Here is a 22,384-nt window from a genome sequence, read left to right as displayed (position 1 = left end):
GCAAGTGACCTGCTTTTGCAGGTTATCCACTAGGTTTTGCAGTTTGCACCAAATGTTTTGAGAAATACACTAACTGCTGTGCAAATGTTAATAGTGATTTGAGAAAAGCACCAAAGCGACTGAGAAAAACTGTAATTAAGGAAATGCACCGCAAAATACAGTTACAACCTCAAAATGTGGGTGAAAGCACTGCACAATATTCATGGTATAGCTTTAAAATGCTGACATTGTCAGAGCTTCTGTTTCTGATCTGAATAACATAAGACATCAAGCAAGAGGGATGAAAAGCTGAGTGATTTTGATATTCATGGAGCTCAGGTGTAGTGTGTTTCAGTAGGTTGTGAGGACTGTAGATAGATAGATAGATAGATAGATAGATAGATAGATAGATAGATAGATAGATAGATAGATAGATAGATAGATAGATAGATAGATAGATGTAAAACTATTGCGGTAAAACTTTGATCAGGAAAGAATTAACTGAGAATGCAACAATGTGTGTATTACCGTAAATGTCGGGCTATAAGCCGCTACTTTTTGCACAAGCTTTGAACCCTGCGGCTTTTAGTCAGGTGCGGCTTTTCTATGGATTGTCCGTGATTTTTGTCATATCGTAAGACGATTTGTTTTGTTTGTTCCGCTGTTGTACGGCACTAAGTTGCCTGGCGGAAGGATCGGGGTTCAAGAGTGGTATGTTAGTCACATGTCCGTCCGCCAGGCAACGTAGTGCCGTACGAAGTAGCGCGAAAAACAAACTTCAAAGTAGCGCTACGCGTTCAGCGGGAGTCGTGGATGATGAGCGGCGATAAACTTGCAAGTTATGCCCAAAAAGCAAGTTATGCCCAACTCCACCGGTGGATTCTGACAGCGTGGAAAAGTGTGAAAACATCCACGATCACCAACGGATTTTGAAGGGCTGGACTGCTGCATGATGGAGAGGAGGACACCGCCACGGCCCTTCTGAGGGTGTTCGACTCTGACACTGACAACGAGGATTTCTTTGGTTTTGAAAGTGACAACGAAGGAGAGAAGAAGAGTGGATGACGAAGCCATCCTGAGCCTGTTTGTATCCGACACTGGAGAAGAGGACTTTGGTGGTTTTAGTGCGCAGGAAGAAGAGAAAGATGGTGGTGAATGACTGACTTTTCTTCTTGTTAAAGCTGTGTCACTGCACCTGAGCCTAAAAGGTAGGCCGAATCTATTGTTCTGGTGTGCTGTAGGTTATTGTTATGTACTACATGTGCAAATATGTACCCATAACTTGTTTTTCAAAATATTAATAAAAGTGATGTCTCCAAACAGCCATCTCTTTCCTGACAATTCCCTTTGTGCATATTCTCTTACATATGATAAGTCAACATTGAAACACCTGCGGCTTTTGGTCAGGTGCGGCTAATGTATGTACAAAACAGGATTTTCCCCTGATTTTAGCTTGTGCGGCTAATATTTAGGTGCGCTTTGTAGTCCGGGAAATACGGTATTTATTAAAGTAGATGCCCAGTGATAATAGTTGGATAACCTTGTAAGAGAGTAGCTATATGATTAGAGATGTTGCTAGCCCGATTTTTTTGTATCCTTTAGCTACTTCCCCTGTTTTTAATGGCTTTGCTTAGCTAGGTAATCATTTCCTAGCTGCGGTATCGTGCTAAAGATATAGAAATGAGCAGTATCTATGTTGCTCCTCACCAAAAGAGGAAATTAGTGCATATTTCTCAAGATGTTCAACTGTAAAAAAACAAAGGGCTTTTTTTTTTTGTAAAGCTTTAATATCTAATGGTCACATTTAGACCTAATTTGAATTAAGATGCCTCCCGCTGAGCTCTTCCATTGCAGGTATTATCAGTCTGGTGTCCTGCTGGCTTTCTGTTCCACAGCACACTGTTATGCAACTGAGTGAACCTTTTCCATTTCCCCCTCACATTCTACATCCACTAATAAATTTAACATATTTCCATGCGATTGCCTTGGAGGCTCAAAGCCCTTTGGGGTTACATCAGGTAGTCAGGTAAAATGCACCAAAATAAACATGCGGCATGGCTTGCTGTTGTGACCCCTTGTGAATAAGGGAGTGGCTGAAAATGTCTTTCTTTTATTTCCATGCAGTTATTGTGCACCGGATATTACCCAAGATATTTCATTTCGTATAGAAAAACCTGTGTTGCTTTCAGGACTGTGTGCAGCCTGCAACTTAGTCCTTATTTGGATGTAAGGTCAGATGTGTCTATTTTATAATTTGTGTCAACCTGTGAAGACCATTAAGTTTCCCATTGTGGTCATGAGAAGGTGTAGGTATGATTGCATGATTTTAATACCGAGTCACTAACACAGGGCACACATTTGACACCTGAAGAGCCAGGAGTTCTGAGGAAAAACAAAAGCTGTGTTCTCCTGAACATGCTTAGTGTTTTTGGTTTGATCTGCAGAGAGTGTTCAAGATATTCACAGAGGTCAGTAAAAGAACACACTACTGTCAAATAGATATGGATCTATAGCAGGATGTCAAATTTATACAGCCCAGTTTGATAAGTGGGGCAGATTGGAAAAACCCAGGTTGGGGTTTAACAACATATTTAATTCTTCAGATATCTTAATATAACAAAAAGAATGCTGCTGTAGTAAATGAAAGAAACCTGTCAGCATGAGTCTTTGGGCTTAAATTTTAGGACGTAATTGTGTAAAATTAAAGAAAACGTTTTTTTAACTCATTGCTAAGACTGTAATTATACAACAGTTAATTCACAGAAAATATCCCTTTTTCCCACTGTGAGTCCACAGAAAAAACAAAGTTCTACAGTAGATACTGCAAAAGGGGAAATTTTCTTTCATTGTACTGTTTATCTATTACTTCATTTCTTTGGTGTGGTATGAATGGCCCTGGGGGAAATGCAATTACAAGTCCAAAATTTATGCCCTTTTTCACATTTTCCCATTGGGTTAGATTGGGGTGTTAGCCAGGCTGATGAAGGCCCCCGAGTCTTATCTTTGAAACCATTTAAATGAAATGTTTTTGAAATTCAACACATTCAGCAAATTTTTTAAGTTTTTGCAAATTTTACACACAATTTTCTGTCTGGTGAGGATGATATTAAACATGAACTTGTTTATAAGTGCTCCACTGGGCCCCTTCAGTTGAAAGTGTGATGCACTAAATATCAATAAAGTTCAAGGCAAAGAGAATGTGAAGCCCGAGTCAGACATTTAAGAGCATACACATATTTATTTTCTATATGTACTGTATTTAATGTACGTATGGATGTATCTGATCCAGCAATAAAACAAAATCCTACAAATGTTTATGCATTTTGGATAAAAACTCTTTCTGTTATAAAATCAAGCATGCCAGAAACACACGTAAACATTCATTAAACTATCAGCCGTTCACTTCCACGGCCGCTCTCAGGTTTTCTTCAAGTTACAGCCGAACACTTTTTCATTAGACATCAAGAAGGACATCTATACTCAGCAGACTTGAATTCATGTCATCAATTAATTATTATTATTATTATCCGTCTGTTTTTGTTCATTTGTGCAGTTGTGACAAGAGTCAAAAAAGGAACAGTTCTTTTGTTTTTTTCAGCTGCTTACTCAATGTGCTATGCATACATGCTCCAGTAAATGATGTTGAAGAGCAGGTAAGCCAGCGGGAATAATACCCTGGAGTATGAGTCGATCATGTAGCTGTTGCTCATGATGAAGCTGAGGTTTCGTTTTAAAGGGTGCTTGCGATGTAGCCTGGTGCCTTCTGTGGGTGCGGAGACAGTCGAGTTTCGAGACTGGATGTTCCTCTCTGTATTTGGGGTGCTGGCAGGGAGGGAGGCCAGGTCAATTTCATTGTCGTGGAAACACCCATCAAAGGCCATAGCCTCAGCAGCATTGTAAGAGGTGGGCATCTGCAGAGAGAGGAGAGCAGATCACTGTTAGTTTCTGGAGATTGCCTTATGGCTGCATACCGTAGCCTAAATAGGACAGGAGATTTGAGAAGATTTTAGAAAGAACTTGACCTTTGCTCTCTTCAGCTTCTTCATCTCCTCCACTGTGGTGAAATAGTTGACCGCAGCGTACTCGATGACTGACAGAAAGACAAACAGGAAGCTCGCCCATAGATAGATGTCTACAGCTTTTACGTAAGACACCTGTGGCATAGAGGCCGACACACCGGTGATGATGGTGGACATTGTCAGTACGGTGGTGATGCCTGAATACAGAAAAACCAGTTGTGACTGTTGCTGCAGAAACATTGCAGAGAATAATGTTATTGTAGCTACAAACAAGTAATAACAAGAAATTATCCTTTGAAGACCTTTTATGTACCAATGTGAATTCAGTGTATGAACAATTGTGCCATAAAAATCACAGCAAATGTGATAATGTAATCGAAATACTTTAGTCGTGGTAAAGGGCAGTGGGCTTGAAAGGGCATATCCTTTATCATCATCCTCAGGGTTTTGACAAGCATATAACCATGCAAGTGTATTTATGTTCATTAATTACAGAAGGCAAAGTCATTATTACATCATTGCTGGATGCAAACTAGCTTAACTCTGATTTAGTGCTCTTTTGCTCGTAAAGCTTTTAGAATTGGAATTTGGAGTCTGTCTGATTCCAAAAATAGCCCAGCCTTAATGATGGCATCTCCTTGCGTAAGCTAACTGTGTAGGAGGGGGAAAACATATATGGTGAACCAGCAGACACCGTTGGATATGCTTATTTGCTTTCTTGCTGAGCGGCAGATTAGAACAGTAACACTCATCTCTCCTGTCCATAAGCCAGGAAATATCTACTATTTGGCTGCTGGGAACTTCACTATCATTGTCATTGTAGGTCATTGCACCTAAGTGAGAACCTATTGTAAAACAATGATGTGAGTTAGTGAGTTTCACTAACTTATAACATAAGAATCTTGTGAACAGGATATTTTAATCCAAACCCCACTACTTTCCTGAACTTTAACCAAATAGCAGTTGGAAAGAGAAAGAAAATAACAAGTGAAATCATAACAAAATGCGCAAAGCACGAAGCTATCAAAATACCAAGCAAACTGGGGTCTCCTGGTTGACAAACTTCCTCCACTCCTTCCTCCTTATGGGGAATTTCTCACAGTTTAAATACGGGCAATTAGATCTCAAAAACAAGGTGTAATTATTTGATGAGACGATGTGCTTCCTGACTGATTTACGCCTAATCTCTCCAGTATTTGGCAAACAAGGGAGTGAAATCAATCTTACCATTTCACTCTCAAAAAGTTAATCAATGGAAAGATGAATTTAAAGTAAAAACTAGGCATGGTGATATTTTTTTATCGGTCCAGATGAAAATACAATTTCGGTAATTATTTATGTTGGTCGTATTGGCTCAACGGCTTAGTACCCAGGGAGACACGGGCAGGTACGGCTCTCCTGTCTATCCAGAAAGACACCCAGGACAGCATCACCATCAGCATGGTGGGAAAGTACGTCTGAAGCATGAAGAAGAAGATATGCCGCCTTAGAATGAAGTTTATGTAGAGCCGATTGTACCAACCTGAAACAGATAAATGGACACAGTGGAGTGCAGGCAGGTGCAAAGCAGGGTGATATCAGTAACTGACAGGAGAAAATAAAGTTGTCCTTATTAAAAATAAAAGTCTAACATGAACCTACGGGGAGAACCTAGAACTCAAATGAGAGAGCAAATCTCTTTAATGCCGGAGTTACATAACATCTTCGTAGATTGGATACTGTAGGTTCCCCCACAAAAAATTTTAAAACTGAGATGAAAATCTCTCTTTCTCCAATTCTAGTGTTTCTTTCTACACAGACAACAATAAAAGGAAACTGGGTTTGAAAAAGTAGACCATACAACTCTAAAACACCTTGCATAATCAATACCCTTCTGCTTTGCAGAGAGGGATTGATTCCCATGTCATCATTTTGGAAAATGTGGTTATTTTCTTTCTCACAGAGAACCTAAACAATCAATAGCACTCAGTCATGTCTGTGTACATATAAAAGCTTTCGCCCATACACAGTTACTGTAGCAAAGCATTATGACTGGAAATGGGAATAATGTGTTCATTGGTAAACTGTACAGATGCTGGTTATTGGATTTTGTAGCCTTTGCCGGTTAAGCTGTTTTCACAAGCTTGGACAAGTTAATCAACTGCTGGCTGCATCTCCATAGAAAACGATTGTAAGAGTGGTGTCAAATCTTTTTATGTAATGCGTATTTTCCAAAATGTTAAACTGTTCCTATTTAGAAAAACTGTAGGGGTCTGGAGCACTCTGGCTGTTTTCAAAATGAATACATCTCAGAGTGTCCCCAGACTCCTGCCGGACATACCAGTGCTGCTGTAGAAGGCTAGCCCAAAGGAAGGCTGGAAGTCTTCAATAAAAAACTGAGAGAGCACAATCTCGTCAGTCCTTAATGAATCGTTCCCGTTCTTCCAGTAGAGCATTAGGTCGTTCTCATTGTAAGCATCTTCAAGAGAGGAGAGAAAGAGGGTGGGCGTTTGGGGTTGGACACCTTCGCGTATTGCCTCTCTTAGAAGTTTCATGGATGTTTCTCTCAGAGGAGAGGAGAGAGCTGCCAAAAATGGGACTACCAACTCTCCCCTGAGATCAGGATCCATGATTGAGACACACAGAGTGAGAGAGAGCGGTAAAGACCAAAGAATTCACAAACATTGCAGTAAATCCTGCATCATGAGGATAGACAAGCATAATGCACAGAGGCTGACTTGAATGACCCGAGGATTATAAATAATTTGTGCAAAAGGGGGATGGTGATGCTTACTACTGTGAGTATGAAGTAAGGTAATGCACTCTGAGCTGTCTCTGTCCCAACTGTATAACATTCAAGCATATCCAATTGCGTTTTTGTGCAGAAAATAGATAGTGTTTGAAAATTTAACAAGCTCAAAGCTTTCTCTAGCCCAAATTTTTTAAATTACATAATAGTGCATCAAATGTTGTGTAACATGTTTACCAGCAAAACATGTCAGCACAAGAACAAGTACATTTAATGTAGGAATTAACATTATTACTCTGCAAACAACACTGGATATCCTATTAGGTATTTGCAAGCAACCACGATGTCCCGACTGCAGCTTAATACTCACAGCTCTCCAGCTCCAGAGAGCAGTTCTGTGTGTCCAGAGGGAAACTGCTGAAGTCCATTGAGCAAAGAGCCGTCACAGTGATCCTGAAACACAGCTTTCAGTTAAATAAATACCTACATAAATATTGCAGTAATCTCAGTGAAACAGTGTAAAATAAAACTACTGGACTGAATTGATTCATTCAGTAACAGCATCTGTGCCTGACACAGTTTGTGGCTGCTGTTGGCCATTTGGGAATTTGTGCCATATTGTCATCGTCTGTGACTGAAATGGATATGTTGAATGCCGTCTGGGAGCTTACGTTCCACCTTCTCATATTCACTTCATACCCTGCCCACTAAACTGGGCTGTGGTGATGTTCATGCTCATCAAACAGTCTTAGTAAAATTTAAGCCATAACTCATTGTATCAGGACATGTAAGCTTAAAATTTGATGGTTTAACAACCCTTGCTAATTTGTATATACTGTACAAGGGGTTTTGGTGCAAATGCCTTCATTGGTCTGATTTTTGGCAAACCGCACCTCAGGGCTGAAAACTGAAACCAGCTGGAGCAAACACCAATACAGTTTCTCTAATGGCCATTTGAGCCTGGCCCCGAAAGTAAATCGATAACACAGGCTGTGCGTAAAACACAGATGTAGCCACTGTGACGTCACCGATTGGTGGTCTCATTTTGAAACTGTGTTTGTGTCGTGTTTTGAAGCCTGATGCTTCAGTTTGACAGAGAAATCAATACACTGTGCTCACAAGGTAACAATATGCCAATCACAACCCCACCCTAAAACATAAGTTCATCCTCCTTTTTGACTTCAGACCATAATTCACAAAGGCAATATTTAGAGGAAGCAGTAGGCTCCTTTTCCTATAGACTTCACACGAATTCATTAAAGAGTTGCCCCCTGCTGGCCACTAGTAAGAAAGCTGAATTAATGCATGTCTGCATTATCTATATTGGCTCATCTTCATGTGCAGGTAATTGTCCTAACACTTATCCAAAAAAGAATGAAATCCTTTAAAAATGAATGTTAATGTTAATCAGTGTTAATGTTAACATTTTTTATTTTAATGTTGACACTATTTATCAGAGCCTGGAGTCTGTAGATCCACCTTACCAGATAGTGTTAGCTAATACTTTAGCATCCCAATCAATTTCATCAAATTTAGGCCCTTCTAATTTCAAAAAGACAAGATAATGACAGCCAGTATTAGCCATTATTTTGGCTACTGGTTAATGACAGAAAATGCAATTATAGTGATCTCTCTATGAATACAATGAGACATATATCATTATTTTTTTTACCTAACACTGTAGAGAATATTTCCATCAGGATAAACCCTCAGCATGATGTTCTCCATGGTTGTATCATGGATAAAAGAACGCTTAGAGTGGACAAAAAACACATCTGGAACCCAGATTTTCTTCACCAGACGTGCATCGAAGGTCCGACTCTTGTTGCTGCTGGAGGGGAAGGCCAGGCGATCATCTTGCCAGTAATGCCGCAGGTAGAGAGTCATGGTGAAGTCCTGCAAAAAAAACCAAAAAAAACCCAGTCATTTTCAACAGAGAAAGCAAGTCAGTTTCTTTTGATTAGATTAACTACTGAAATCTAAAAGGTGCGTACCATGTTTACTTCAGAAATGCTGTCAATGCTCTCCACCTGGACATCGATACCAACAGGCAGGGCTGAACCTGGACAGATGTTGCAATGGATCAGTTGGATAACATCTGCTTGCACATCTGTCAGAGATTACCAATGTGTAAATCCCACTTCTGAGCTATATGCAGAGACAACCCTAGTTTATACAGTCATGATACACAGTACAGTATAAACATCTGTGACTGAAGCAAAAAATCTTATGTTCACATTCTACATTTTTGAATGTCAAAGGAACCATTACCTTACACTGGAAATCTTTGTAAATGCACAACCTCACCTTTTATTTATTTATTTTTTTGGTTCACAGTAAAAATCAACTCCTCAAAATGTCGCTTTACTTGAAATGCATGTTTCAGTGACCTTTCTTTACAGTATTTGATTTAGACAAATGAACGCTGCTGCTCAGTTAAGAAGATAAATGTAAAAAAAAATTGTTTAATTATTTATATATCTTCACTACTTTCTTGGTTAAGCTGTTAATACTGTAACAGAAATATGTAATACTTAGCTCTCTACTGATTCTGAGAAATTACATCAACTACATCAACTCGTGTGACCTCATACGTTACATTTAGTACTGGGAAAATAAGCGAATCCTTTCTAATCTAATCTGGCCTATGGGAGAGGTAGCTCACTACCTACATGCCTATAAATTTCCCTGAGGTTACACAGTCAACATGCATGTGTGGACATTCAACAACACTCACTAATTCATTATGTTATCTTAAAGGATCCATTAATTGAAAATCTGCCACATTGTATTATTACATAAATATCCAGGGTAGTGTATAGTAAGAAGAATGGTTCTTGTCATTATCCAGCGGCACAATACGGTTAATGTTTGATTTGAACTGTAAACACCGACTGATGTTGTTGGAGTTTTTTTCTGTGCCATTGTTTAATGAAGGTAAGCACTCAAAAGCATGTGTTTGCAATCACAATGGAGTAATGAAGGTGGAGGGATTTTACTGGGATGCTGACATCCTGGAATAGGGTCAAACAGAGTTAGCTCACTTAAACTCGTTAATGAGCTTCAAAACTCTCTATTACCAACAAAAAAAAAATAAGGAAAGGAGGAAAAAAATGAAGAAAAAATCTTCGCGGGCCACAGGACACCACACATAGCAGACAAATGTAACAATCCAGCAAATGTGTTTGGAGCTAACAGAGTTAACTCACACTATCAGCTCAGTGATAATGTCAAGTTTAGGAAGAAAAGGTTTGAAGTAAATAAGAAACAAAAAAATGGGTCTCGAACTCAACTCTATTTTAAATAAATATGTTTTATTAGTATCATAGTCACAAAGTGAATTAACGAAACAGAACAAAGAAACAGAAAACAGAAAGATAAAGTGTTTTCCAATTCGTAACCACCACCGATTTGCTTGACCCAGTAGCTGAATAACAATGATTTAATGACAATGTTCCAGTCGTGCAAACTGATCAAGTGACGGGTAATCTTACTTTTAATACTAATTTGTTACATAACAAGATTCTTGCTATTAAAAAAATAACCTGTCACACTACCCAGGGAGAAAAGTAACTCATCAGACAACCAAAATCCCCTCTGCAGTTAGCTTTGTGGTTATACATTCAGAAATTCTACATCCTAATATGTTTACTATAGTCAGTTGATTTTACCTCAGCAGGTTAGCACTGGCAGAATACCCTCAACCATCTCACCAGCAATCGGCTTGTTAGTTTCCTACAGAGTGGCAGCTTTAGTTGTGGCAGACATTCATTATCACCTGACAACAAATGATACAACTACTTAATGCCCTCTTTGCCTGAATGCTTTATGACCTGACTGACTTGGATACAGTCTTTGAAAATATTTTTTATTGAAAAAAAGAACAGTACTTGCAGTTACCAAAATACAATCAACCTTTCTTCATTTTCCTAAGTAAATAAACACACATATATATGAAAAAAAAAAAACACAACACCCCCCCCTCCCCCCAGTCCCACACAGATCAACACAACCATCAAACATATTAGAGGAATATAACAGTAACAAAAGTAGATTTAAACAGGCAATACCTCTAGACTAGCAAAATAAGAGATAAAGGGTTGCCACTTGTGAAAAAATTTGGCTGTGCAACCTCTCAACGTATATTTAATTTTTTCAAGTTTTAAAAAAAACATGACATCTTTAAGCCACCGGGAAATAGTAGGACACCTAACAGACTTCCAATGCAACAATATTAGACGTCTCGCTAGTAGGGATGTGAAGGCTATAATGTCCTTTTGTGTGGAATCAAGTGTAAGTGAGCGAACAGGAATCCCAAATACAGCAATCAGAGGACAAGGATGAAGAGTTACCCCAAGAACAGTTGACATAATAGCAAAATACCCTGTCCAGAAACCTTGTAGCTCAGGACACAGAAAAAACATGTGGCCGAGGTGACAAGGAGAACCGTGGCATTTATCACATTTATTTTCCACTTCTGGATACAATTCAGAAAGTCTAGATTTAGAAAAATGCACCCTGTGTATGACCTTAAATTGAATAAGTCCAAGACGAGCACAGGAGGTGGAAGATCGTACTCTCGCTATAGCCTGTTCCCAAGACTCCTCATGTATTCGAATTCCCAATTCTTCTTCCCATGTACACTTAAGCTTAACATTAGAGTGGTTACTAAAAGACAGAATAGCATCATAGAGTTTCGAAATGGTTCCTCTGTGATGAGGAATAAATGATAACGTAGTTTCCCACTGCTGTTCTGGAGGTAAAGAGGGGAAATTTGGGAAACACTTGGCAACAAAATTTCGAATTTGAAAATAGCGAAACAAATGGGTAATAGGGAGATTATAACGAGAAGACAAGTTGGGAAAACTATCGAAAACACCATCCACATATAAATGTTTGAACTGTTTTATACCCTTGTCACACCACACTGAAAATGTCGAGTCCAAAAGTGAAGGGGGAAACAAATGGTTGTCGCTTAGAGGACCCGAGGAAGACGGCATTACAAAATTAAAGTGACGTCTAAACTGAAACCAGATTTTGAGTGTGTTAAGAACCACTTGATTATCAGTGTACAGAGAGGGTCTCACAGGTAAAGAGGAATAGAGCAAAGCCGGTAAAGAAGAGCCCTTACATGATGATAGCTCCAATTTACACCACGAAGAACCAGAAGATTTTAGCCAGTAGCAAAGTTTATGGATGTGAGCGGCCCAGTAGTAGACTAAAAAATTAGGTAATGCAAGTCCTCCACTAAATCTGCATCGCTGCAGCAAAGTTTTAGAGACCCTAGGTGGCTTCCCTCCCCAAATGAAAGAACCAATAATCTTGTCCAGTGAAACAAAAAAGTGTTTCGGCAAAAATAAGGGAATTGACTGAAATAAAAATAAAAGTTTTGGTAAGATGTTCATTTTAACAACATTAATCTTACCGATTAAAGAAAGGGGGAGATTACCCCATCTTTGAATATCAGATGTGATCCTTGATATAAGAGGAGACAAATTTGCTGATTTAAGGCCAGCTAAAGAGCGAGTCACGTTAATCCCTAAGTACTTAAACCCAGATGGACTGAGACGAAAGGGCAGATCAGACTGTTGAAGTTGACGTGCTGCCGTATTAACAGGAAAACACTCACTTTTCCCCAAATTTAATTTATAACCTGAAAACGAACTGAAGTTCTCCAGAATACTTAAAACAGCAGGGATGGAGCATGCCGGGTCAGTCATATATAATAACAAGTCATCCGCATACAATGATACTTTATGTGTAATTCCATTATGGAGGATTCCCCTGAATACAGAAGAAGATCTCAATGTAATAGACAGAGGCTCGATGGCAATGGCAAAGAGTAAGGGAAACAAAGGGCAACCTTGACGACAACCACCACCCAGCGCAAAATAATCAGAGTAAACATCATTAGTATGAACACTGGCTTTAGGGGACAAATAAAGAAGCCGAATCCAGGAAATAAATTTATAGCCAAAACCAAATTTCTCTAAAACAGCAAACAAGTACTCCCACTCCACCCTATCGAAAGCCTTTTCAGCATCTAAAGAGATCACAAGTTCAGGAAGTTCAGATAGACGCTTTGAGTAAATAACATTGAAGAGTGTACGGGTATTAAAAAACAATTGCCGTCCCTTTATAAAGCCATTCTGCTCTTCAGATATAATTCGAGGAAGCACATCCTCAAGGCGACTTGGATACAGTCTTGAAATATGCAGCTGATTTCCTGTCAGAGGAACATCAGTAGTGATCTAATCACTCTGACACTCAACAAACCCATGGTGCATGCCTGCAGATGCCTTAGGGAATGGCATTGCTGTTCAGAGGCTCTCTATCACCAGATAAAATCTTCCAAGAACTCTTATTAGGCCGACGTAAACATCTGTGTAATCATCCACTGAAAAGACTGAGACAGACACTAAGCAACTTGTTTTGCCTTCTGACTGGAAAGAAAATGAATTCAGACATTACAAAAGAGGATGACCACTGTGAACATGCAGTAGAGAAAGTGATTACTGTGCAGGGTTTCTTTAAGGTAATGACAAAAAAGATGCAAAAGATAAAAAAATCCAGACCTGTGATTGGAAGCACACACACACACACACACACACACACACACACACACACACACACACACACACAGGGAGAATTAGGAACACAGTTCAGATTATTTTATCCGTGCTACCGCAGTCATTGTCTCTCAAAGCAGACAATCTAGGTCACAAAGGGCTTTTTGGGCAGCATAATACCAAAAACAGCACAGTAACCTAAATCAACCTGCTGTGTTACCATTAAAGCACACTTAAAAAAATACTAGGAAAAATATTTGGAGTGAGAAAAAGTTAAAATAAATGTATAATAAATACAAATTTATTAACCTTTATTTAACCAGGAAGATCCCATTGAGATTAAAAACCTCTTTTTCAAGGGAGACTTGGCCAAGATAGGCAGCAGCAGATGTCTCACAGTTACAGAAATTACTCAAACACAGGCAGCAACAACCCACATGCAGCAATAAGTGAAAGAATACAAATAAAATAAAAAATAAAATTCAATAAAATTCAAATAAAATAAAAAAGTCAGTTAAAATGATAATCAATCTAATTGAAACAGTTGCATGTTATGGACTTGACCTCAAGGATTCGTAGTTTAGATTTAAAATCACTTAATGAAATGAATTCAGTCATTTTCCATTCCTTCTGCAGTTTGTTCCAGGCCAAGGGTGCTAAATGGACAAAAGCTCTTTTACCAAGTTCAGTTCGGGCAAATGGAACAGAAAGCAACAAGTAACCATGCGGACGAAGAGAATACCGACCAGCATGTTTCATTACAAGCAGGGAACATATATAAGAAGGGAGCAACCCAAGTATCGCCTTATATATAAAACTGTATAAATGACAGTTCCTCCGACTTACCAAAGCAGGCCATCCGGCTGAGAGTATAACTCACAGTGGTGAGTCTGAAATTTACGGTTAGTGATGAACCTCAGAGAAGCATGATACACAGAATCAACCATTCGAAGACATTGAGCAGAAGCATTCATGTATAGAATATCACCATAATCCAGCACAGGCAAGAATGTTGCAGCAACAAGCCGCTTCTTTGTATTAAAAGAGAAACACAACTTATTTTGAAAATAAAATCTCAGTTTTAACTTCAGGTTTTTCACAAGATTCTCTACATGTGGTTTGAAGGTAAGCGAGTCATCAATTAAGATTCCCAGATATTTATAGGTGTGAACCAACTCTATTTTATGACCTTCAAGAGTGGTTACTGATGGGATTGTTTGGGCTCGTCTCCTTGATTTAGAAAACAACATGAGCTTTGTTTTGTCTGCGCTGAGAACAAGTTTAAGCTGATGTAATGAGTGCTGGACAGCAGAAAAGGCTTTCTGCAAGGAGTCGATGGCTTGGACAAGAGTTGAACCACAGCTGTAAATAACTGTATCATCAGCATAGAAGTGCAAGTTTGAATCTGGCACATGTAGACTAAGATTGTTTACGTAAATGATAAATAGAAGGGGACCTAATACAGAACCCTGTGGCACTCCGTTGTGCACTGTAACAAAGTCAGAACATAGACCGTCAGATTTAATGCACTGAGTCCTGTTACTGAGGTAGTTTGAGAACCATGCCACTGCTCTCTCAGAGAGTCCTGACTGGAAGAGTCTAAGTTTTAAAATACAATGATCAACAGTGTCAAATGCTTTTGACAAATCAATAAAAAGGGATGCACAGTGTTGTTTTTTATCAAGTGCAATAGTAATATCATTTACCACTCTAATTGCAGCTGTGATAGTACTGTGATTCTTCCTAAAGCCTGATTGATATTCAGATAAAATGGCATTGGTGTGCAAAAACTCCTTTAACTGCTCACACACAAGAGCTTCAAGAACTTTGGCCAGCACAGATAGATTAGATATTGGTCTGTAATTAGTTAACACTGCTGGGTCGCCCCCTTTTAATAGAGGAACAACAAAAGCTGATTTCCATACTGAGGAAATAAATAAATCCATAATAAATACAATGACCAAGTGTGTGCGTGTGTGTGTGTGTGTTACCTCCAAAGCCAGGGCGCATTGCAAAGTCATGGTCTTCAATCCGAAGCAGCTGCTCAGACTTAATTAGCAGAGACTTGGTGCTGTCCAACTTCTTCATCTTAAGATCCACCCGTCTGGAACGCAAAGAGAAGACATAACAGCTTAAGTAAAATCGTTCTCTCTGTCTAGATTTCTTTCTAACAAACACTTAAAACAGCACTGACAGATGGTGTTAGTGATGGCTAAATGGACTCTAGCACTCTGATTAAAAGCAAAGGCCGTAGCCAAAGGGAGATGAGTACTTTTGCTTTCCACTGCATTCTAGCACATGTGTAACTCAGCTTGATATTGTGGAGCCTCTTTCATTTATATCTGACTCCTGAATGACTTTAGTCACTGAGAGGATGTCATAGTTATCCTAAAACCAAACCAAAGTTCACATCGTTTTATGTTTTAGATTCAGCAACAATCAACACTAATTTTCTGAGCAATGCACATAATCTATGACCTTTCTCTGACACTGATCTACCATCAGTGGACGTAAACGCAAAAAGATGTAGTTATTCATATTTACATGTGAAAGCTCTACAAAGTAGGACATGGAAATGATGTCCATAAAATCACCCATGAAGGTTAGTTTCCACATAAGAAGAAGCTCTACAATTATAGTAAATCAAAGATTCATCTAAGAAACGCCACTTTTGCTCACCCTCCGTGCTTTTGTCTAGCGTTCTCTCCGACGTACAGCTCCTTGTTTCTTCTCTTGTTCGGGAAGTGGCTGCTGTTGAGCTGAGTGACAGGCCACAACCAGGCCAAGCACATCAGTCTTAAGGCCAGGAAGGCCACTCTCATGGTTAAGCAGGGGCTTCAAAGACAAGAGGAACCCAGATGTCCCTCCCACTTCGTCAGGGTCTCTCCCAGTCAATGTCACAGTTGTCCCCGTCCTCTACTGACGCCGTCCATGTCCCAGCAGCTCTCATTCTGTCCCGTCACGCGTGCGCCCGGCTGCTTCTGCGTTATCCCGCTCTCTCATCTCCTGTAACATGGTGAACATCAGTTGAGATATCCAGCAGACTGGCATCCCCCTGGCTCTGAGTTTGTTTGTCACTGTGCCATCCCTCTGCTTACGTCTCCTGACACATCATGTTGCTCCAACTCCAGACTGTCCCCACCCCCGTCAAATATCAATTTGTTCCTATAATGACAAAGGAATACCATTAATTCCTCTCTAATCTTCTTTTCTGTGGTTGGTGAAATCTTTCAGTAACCTACAAACTGGAGGAAGCAGAGGGCGGGGATGGGGGGATAATACCAACAACAGTTTCATCATCATTTCTGACCAGATAAAAATAAAAAGGCTGCAGCCTACTTTTATACATTGTAGGATTCTCCTCCTCCCCCCCCACACACACACACACACACACACACACAATTCTCAACCCAGTAGCACTCCTGGGTGGTGGGAGGACGCAAGTGAGCCCATCAAGAGCAGACAGATTCAAACATATGTCAGGAGTGACGTCTGCAAACATGACGTGTGTTACTTATGGCTTCTGAGTGTGTCGCATTCAAGGCACATGATGACTCCTTTAATCCTCTCAAATACTTAATAAATTGAGTACAGTTAATACTACTACTGACATTAGACATTTCAGACAAAGGCTTCTGGCAAAAGCAGAACCCTCCCTGCCAGCAAACATACCTTTGGAATCCAATGCAAGTGAAAAAACATGACAATGCACTAAAAAGGAAAAAAATATAGAGCAAGAATAAAATTAATTGCAGCTTTCAATTTCTTAAACATGACATCTAAACAAAGACAGTGTAGACCAGCACAGTGCTGTGGATGCATTTTTGAACAGGACATGTCCTTTAACATGCACATTAAACAAATATGGAAGATAAAATGACAAAAATCCGTGTCTCAGAGGGATGCTGAAAAACTAGTTCATGCATTGATTATTTCTAGGTTGGATTGTTGTAATTCATTATTATTAGTCTGTGGTAAAAGTTCCCCCCGAAAAGCCCTGATTTAATCCAGAATGCTGCAGCAAGAGTACAAAAGCGACTAAAAAAACAAGAGATTATATTTCACCCATGTTAGCTTCTCTTCTTTTTCTCCCTGTTAAATCTAGAATTTAAAATAGTTCTTATCACATAGAAGGTCTTGAATATTTATCATATCTTAAAGACGTCAGCACTGTTATTACTGGCGCAGCTGGCAGCCAAAGACAACATACCTGCAATGACTCACTCTTCAGTATAAGACCGACCTTTGACCAAAGCCTGCAGTAGTCTTGTAACAATAAGATCACTACAGACTTCAGTCAAAGGCCTTAAATTAATCACACATCAGTTATAAAGGTTAAGGCCTAATAATGCACATTTAACCCTACTGTATGGTGCCCAAGCATGTAAATCTAATTACCTAATTCTTGTAGTCCAAATGAGATATAGCTTGATGTTGTCATCTCGCTTGCTGTCAAGCATTTGAGCTTCTCAGTTGTTTATTGTGACTATGTGCTTATGTTTCATCTTTCTGATGTATTATTAATTCTCTTCTGCAAATGTATTTTCATGTCTTGCTGTGGCCTACTGAAAAAGCCTGGCGAGCACACTGTGGTCAGAGATGTGGCTCACCCTGAGCAACAATCACTACCGAGTGCTTAATTAAATGGAAGCGTCATTACAATGTGAAAAAAATCATTTATATTTAGTCATTTTTATACAGTATTTGTACTTTCACATGCAAGTCACCTATGATCCACCAGGAGGTGCTGTAGCACTCAAATCAACCCAACCCGTGCCTATTTATTCCAGGAAGACCGAAAGGTGTATCATAGTTCAAGTAAGCATGACACACCCTTTTGTGTAAACTATGTCCCAAACTGAGAAATACATTATACTCCCTGAAGTCACCTGAGAGTAGTGATTACGGACATGGAAGTGGTCCAAGTTTCACTGTAGAAGCCCCAGATTTATCATCTTAATGAGCCACAGGTCAACGTTGATTCTCAAAAGAGGGTTAGTATTAGCAATATCTCAATCACAAAAGTCAGCCAGTCCATGAATATAGTTTTGTGGTCGACGAGGGATTTTCACACTAGTGATGGGATTTCCGGCTCTTTTTAGAGAACCGGCTCTTTCGGCTTGGCTCACTAAAAAGAGCTCTTTCGGCTCCGAACCGGCCCTTCAGGTTGTTTTGTTGCTTTAATTAATTTATTATTAACAATAATATAAAATTAAGCACAAAAGGAATTACTAATGTAAAAACAGTGGTTTTATTTATATATGTTTATATATAAATATATGCAGTGGCCCCTAGAGACAAAACACATACAAACTCCAAAACACATTTCTAGCGTTAACTGAACTTCCTTAACAGAGCTACCTAGATCACTTAAATTACACAATTGAAAGCATATGTGTATTGTTTGTGTATTTATACACAAGCACTCATATATATTCAAATAATTAAAAAAAAAAGTTCATTTACCTGTTACTACCACACACCAAATCCGGTCGTTGGTACTTGCTAGCTTGCGTAGCCACCAGAGACGGGCAGTAACGCGTTACTTGTGATTGTGATTGTTGCTTAGAGTGAGCCACATCTCTGACCACAGTGTGCTCGCCAGGTTTTTTCAGTAGGCCACAGCAAGACATGAAAATACATTTGCAGAAGAGAATTAATAATACATCAGAAAGATGAAACATAAGCACATAGTCACAATAAACAACTGAGAAGCTCAAATGCTTGACAGCAAGCGAGATGACAACATCAAGCTATATCTCATTTGGACTACAAGAATTAGGTAATTAGATTTACATGCTTGGGCACCATACAGTAGCGTTACTTGTAACGCGTTACTGTAATCTGATTACTTTTTTAGGGTAACGAGTAAAGTAAGGGATTACTATCGCAAAAACGGTAATTAGATTACCGTTACTTTCCTGTAGGAACACTGCCTTACTGCCGTACTAAAACCGTGATTTTTTTGCAAGAATGTCTCATGACAGTGAGGTAAGCAAGCGCAACTTTCCTGACAACAGCTGTGTGCAGATCAACAATGGATAATATATCAAGTATGGGAGAGAGTATGAGCGTGCAGCGTTTAAAGCGTGGAAGTACTGACCTTACTTTGAGTTTGATTCCATAAAAAGTGACAAAAACATTAGTGTCCGTTGTGCGTGGGAAGAAAACTTCTTTTTACAGCGAAAAAAAACAACAACCCCTAAACAAGCTCTGAGTGCGTAACAATGTAATGGGAAATTCACAGAGAAACTTGCGGATTCTTCCACTGACCGCTGCAGCACACCTGCACCAGGGTAAACCTCCGCCTATGCTTTACAGGTGAAAATAGAGCAAAAGGACTGCTAGTCTTTGACTTCTTTATTTTCTGCTGTGTTTTACTTGCATCTATTTGAAAGACTGAGTGTAAACACAAAGAATATTTTATTTTATGTGCTGGAATGTGTAGAAAATAGGTTTAAATGTTAAACTAATTTCTTCAAGTCAGAGAATGTTGCATATAATTAAATCTTTACTTGATGCATAAAGTTAAAAGATTAAAACTGATAAAACAAGTTAAAAAAAAGAGACTTTTCCATTTGATTACATTTTGTATGATAGATTATGCAGAAAAAGTAGAATTGGGCTGAAAGATCTATCGCTTTATCACCTATTCAGGTTGTAAATCGTGTTTTTAAAAACAAAAATTAACTAAGTAATCAATTACTTTTGAAAATAAGTAATCAGTAAAGTAACGGGATTACTTTTTGGGGGAAGTAATCAGTAATTAGTTACTGATTACTTTTTTCAAGTAACTTGACCAACACTGGTAGCCACTAGGTAACAAAAGCTCAACACTGTGCCTAGCATCCTGGAGCACTTCTGTTGTCTTTTGTACGTGATTTGTCTCTATGGGCCACCGTAAATATACTTTTATTTATTCACGCCACATGAAATGTAATAAATAAATCATATAATACTAAAACCAACTATTCACATTTCAACTTTTAACTATTTAATTTTTTTTTTTAATTTTAAATTGAAGCGGAAAAAAAGTGCGAGAGAGAGGGCGAGAGAAAGGTAAAGAAAACCCAATGGCTCCCGTCGTTCACGTCAAAGTCCCGGCTCTAAGAGCCATTTCGTTCGCGACCGACACATCACTACTGCACACATATGAAAATTAGACCACTGAGAAGCCACACAATGACTTTCTGTTGTATGGGTGTTTCTTTCTCAGTCTGTTTTGCAGTGGTGATTATGTGGAACACACACGAAACACTGAAGTGAGGAGGGTTTTTTTTCTCTCATTTTCATTGGTCAGAATACTTTTTATAAAATAAAAGTAATAGCTTTGATTTAAGTCAGTTTTTCATTAGAAGGCTAAAGCCATGTGGTAGCTAGCTTAAAATGCTTGTCAAGTGGTTAGTTGGATGCTTGTCTCACTGGTCCCGGATAAGAAAAGGAGAAAATGGGTCGCTGATGCTAAAAAGACAATTCAGGATACCACAGATTTTTCCCAAGGAAGGAACAAGGAAGGAAGACTAAGAAGACGAGAGAGAACAGTCCTCTGATGATGAGGAGTGTTTTTGCCTGGTTTGTGTTGGGCTATACACCAACAGCTGGCCCAAGGAGGCATTGCTTCCATGTGTTGTCTGCCAAAACTGGGCTTGTGAAGATTCATGTTTTTGTCACTGGTTATATTAACTATGACAGTTTTATCACTTTATGATGATGACAAGCTTGAACTTATTCCTGTACACCTAGGTTTTTAAGTTGGGACTTTCTTTATTAAAGATTTTTTGGTTTGCTTCTTTTTTATTTTTGTGTTTTGTGTCTTCACTTTACTGGGACAGCTTCTGTTTCTACTTGTGACTCTAATTATACATCAGGGTTTTGATTTCTTTTTAATGTTCCTGTCCCTTCTATCCCTTTCCCCCTGATTTGCCTTAGTGTTAAATAGCCCAGTCTCTCTTTATCCTTTGTTGTGGTGTCTGCGTTTGTGCCTTGCTCCTGGTTATGTTCCTTTTATCACCCTGGTGCGCTCCATGCCACTTTGTTGTTTACTTGTTGTATTTTTGGATACCTCTTCATCCTGCAATAAAGCTTTGCTATATTTTATTTCTGCACATTGGAGTCTGTGGAGTCTGTGTTTAGGTCCTCAACCTGCAAAATATGACGACTTTTCCTCAGCCTGTGATTTTGAGACTCAGCTACATCACTAGCATTTCAGTCCTTACCACTCTCAAGACTGTACATTGAAACTTTGTATTTTGAACAACCAGACTGAACATTGAATATTTATCATGTCCGTTCATTGGTCCAGCCCACCTAAGGTCAAAGTGGGCAGTATTTGGCCCACACACAGTAAAATGAGTTTGACATCCCTGTTTTATAAATTGAAAACAATTGGCAACATTTTTGCTGTTTCAAATATGTATTTGTGTCTCCACATGAGATTAAATTTGCTGAAGGTGCTTTTAATCAAGAAATTAAGGCCTGGGATTGAGAAGTAGAAACTAAGACAAAATTAATAATATAATCAAAACATGGACAGCATGGCCCTAGTAGCATGCTTCCTTTAATCTGGGATTAAAGTTGATTTAGGGCAGACATGAGCAATGACATCTTAAAGAATCGTGCACGTGCAGCTCGGTTCACTCACATGTGATCCCACAGCTGTTAGACAGCTGGGCAGAAACATCTCGCCTGTGCCCTCTAGAGGTCATCATCTTCCAAAATATGAGAAAAGCCAGCAAGTGAGCTATCTGCAACTGTTTATGTTGGATATTTTGCATTTATGGAAAAGCAACAAAATAACATTAATATACTTTGAACCTTAGACTTATCCTGTTTGGGATAAGGTGCATAAAAACCTTCTGCATGCGACACGGCTGAGTTGCTTGACAAAAGTATGTGGAAAAACATGCTGACAGTATAATTATTATGTGTGATTTCATGATTCTCATTATGTTTGAAGAAAAAGACAGCCATGCTTTAAGGTTAAAAAAGTGTTGTCTCAATTTATTCACACTCCATCACACACAAAACATGTTTCCCCTTCCTTTTTACCTTTATACCTACACATCCTTACATAAAATCATGTTGATATA

The 22,384-nt window shown here is 39.0% G+C and overlaps 1 protein-coding gene across 1 annotated transcript; it reads right to left on the bottom strand.

The window, feature by feature from the left end:
• Positions 1–3,265: 3,265 nt before the first annotated feature.
• Positions 3,266–16,117, bottom strand: gabrr3a (gamma-aminobutyric acid type A receptor subunit rho3a; the record flags this gene model as incomplete). The annotated part of the gene is made up of 9 exons (XM_080867465.1): positions 3,266–3,890; positions 4,002–4,195; positions 5,368–5,520; positions 6,319–6,456; positions 7,097–7,179; positions 8,399–8,622; positions 8,721–8,788; positions 15,287–15,399; positions 15,975–16,117. The coding sequence occupies 9 exons, from the start codon at positions 16,115–16,117 to the stop codon at positions 3,594–3,596; spliced, it is 1,413 nt and encodes a 470-aa protein (XP_080723591.1). The 3' UTR covers positions 3,266–3,593.
• Positions 16,118–22,384: the final 6,267 nt, after the last annotated feature.

The sequence above is a fragment of the Rhamphochromis sp. 'chilingali' genome (assembly GCF_963969265.1).
Source record: "Rhamphochromis sp. 'chilingali' genome assembly, chromosome: 19".
Taxonomy (NCBI): Eukaryota; Metazoa; Chordata; class Actinopteri; order Cichliformes; family Cichlidae; genus Rhamphochromis; species Rhamphochromis sp. 'chilingali'.
Note: the sequence above shows the minus strand (reverse complement) of the source record. Positions and strands in the feature narration are given on the sequence as shown.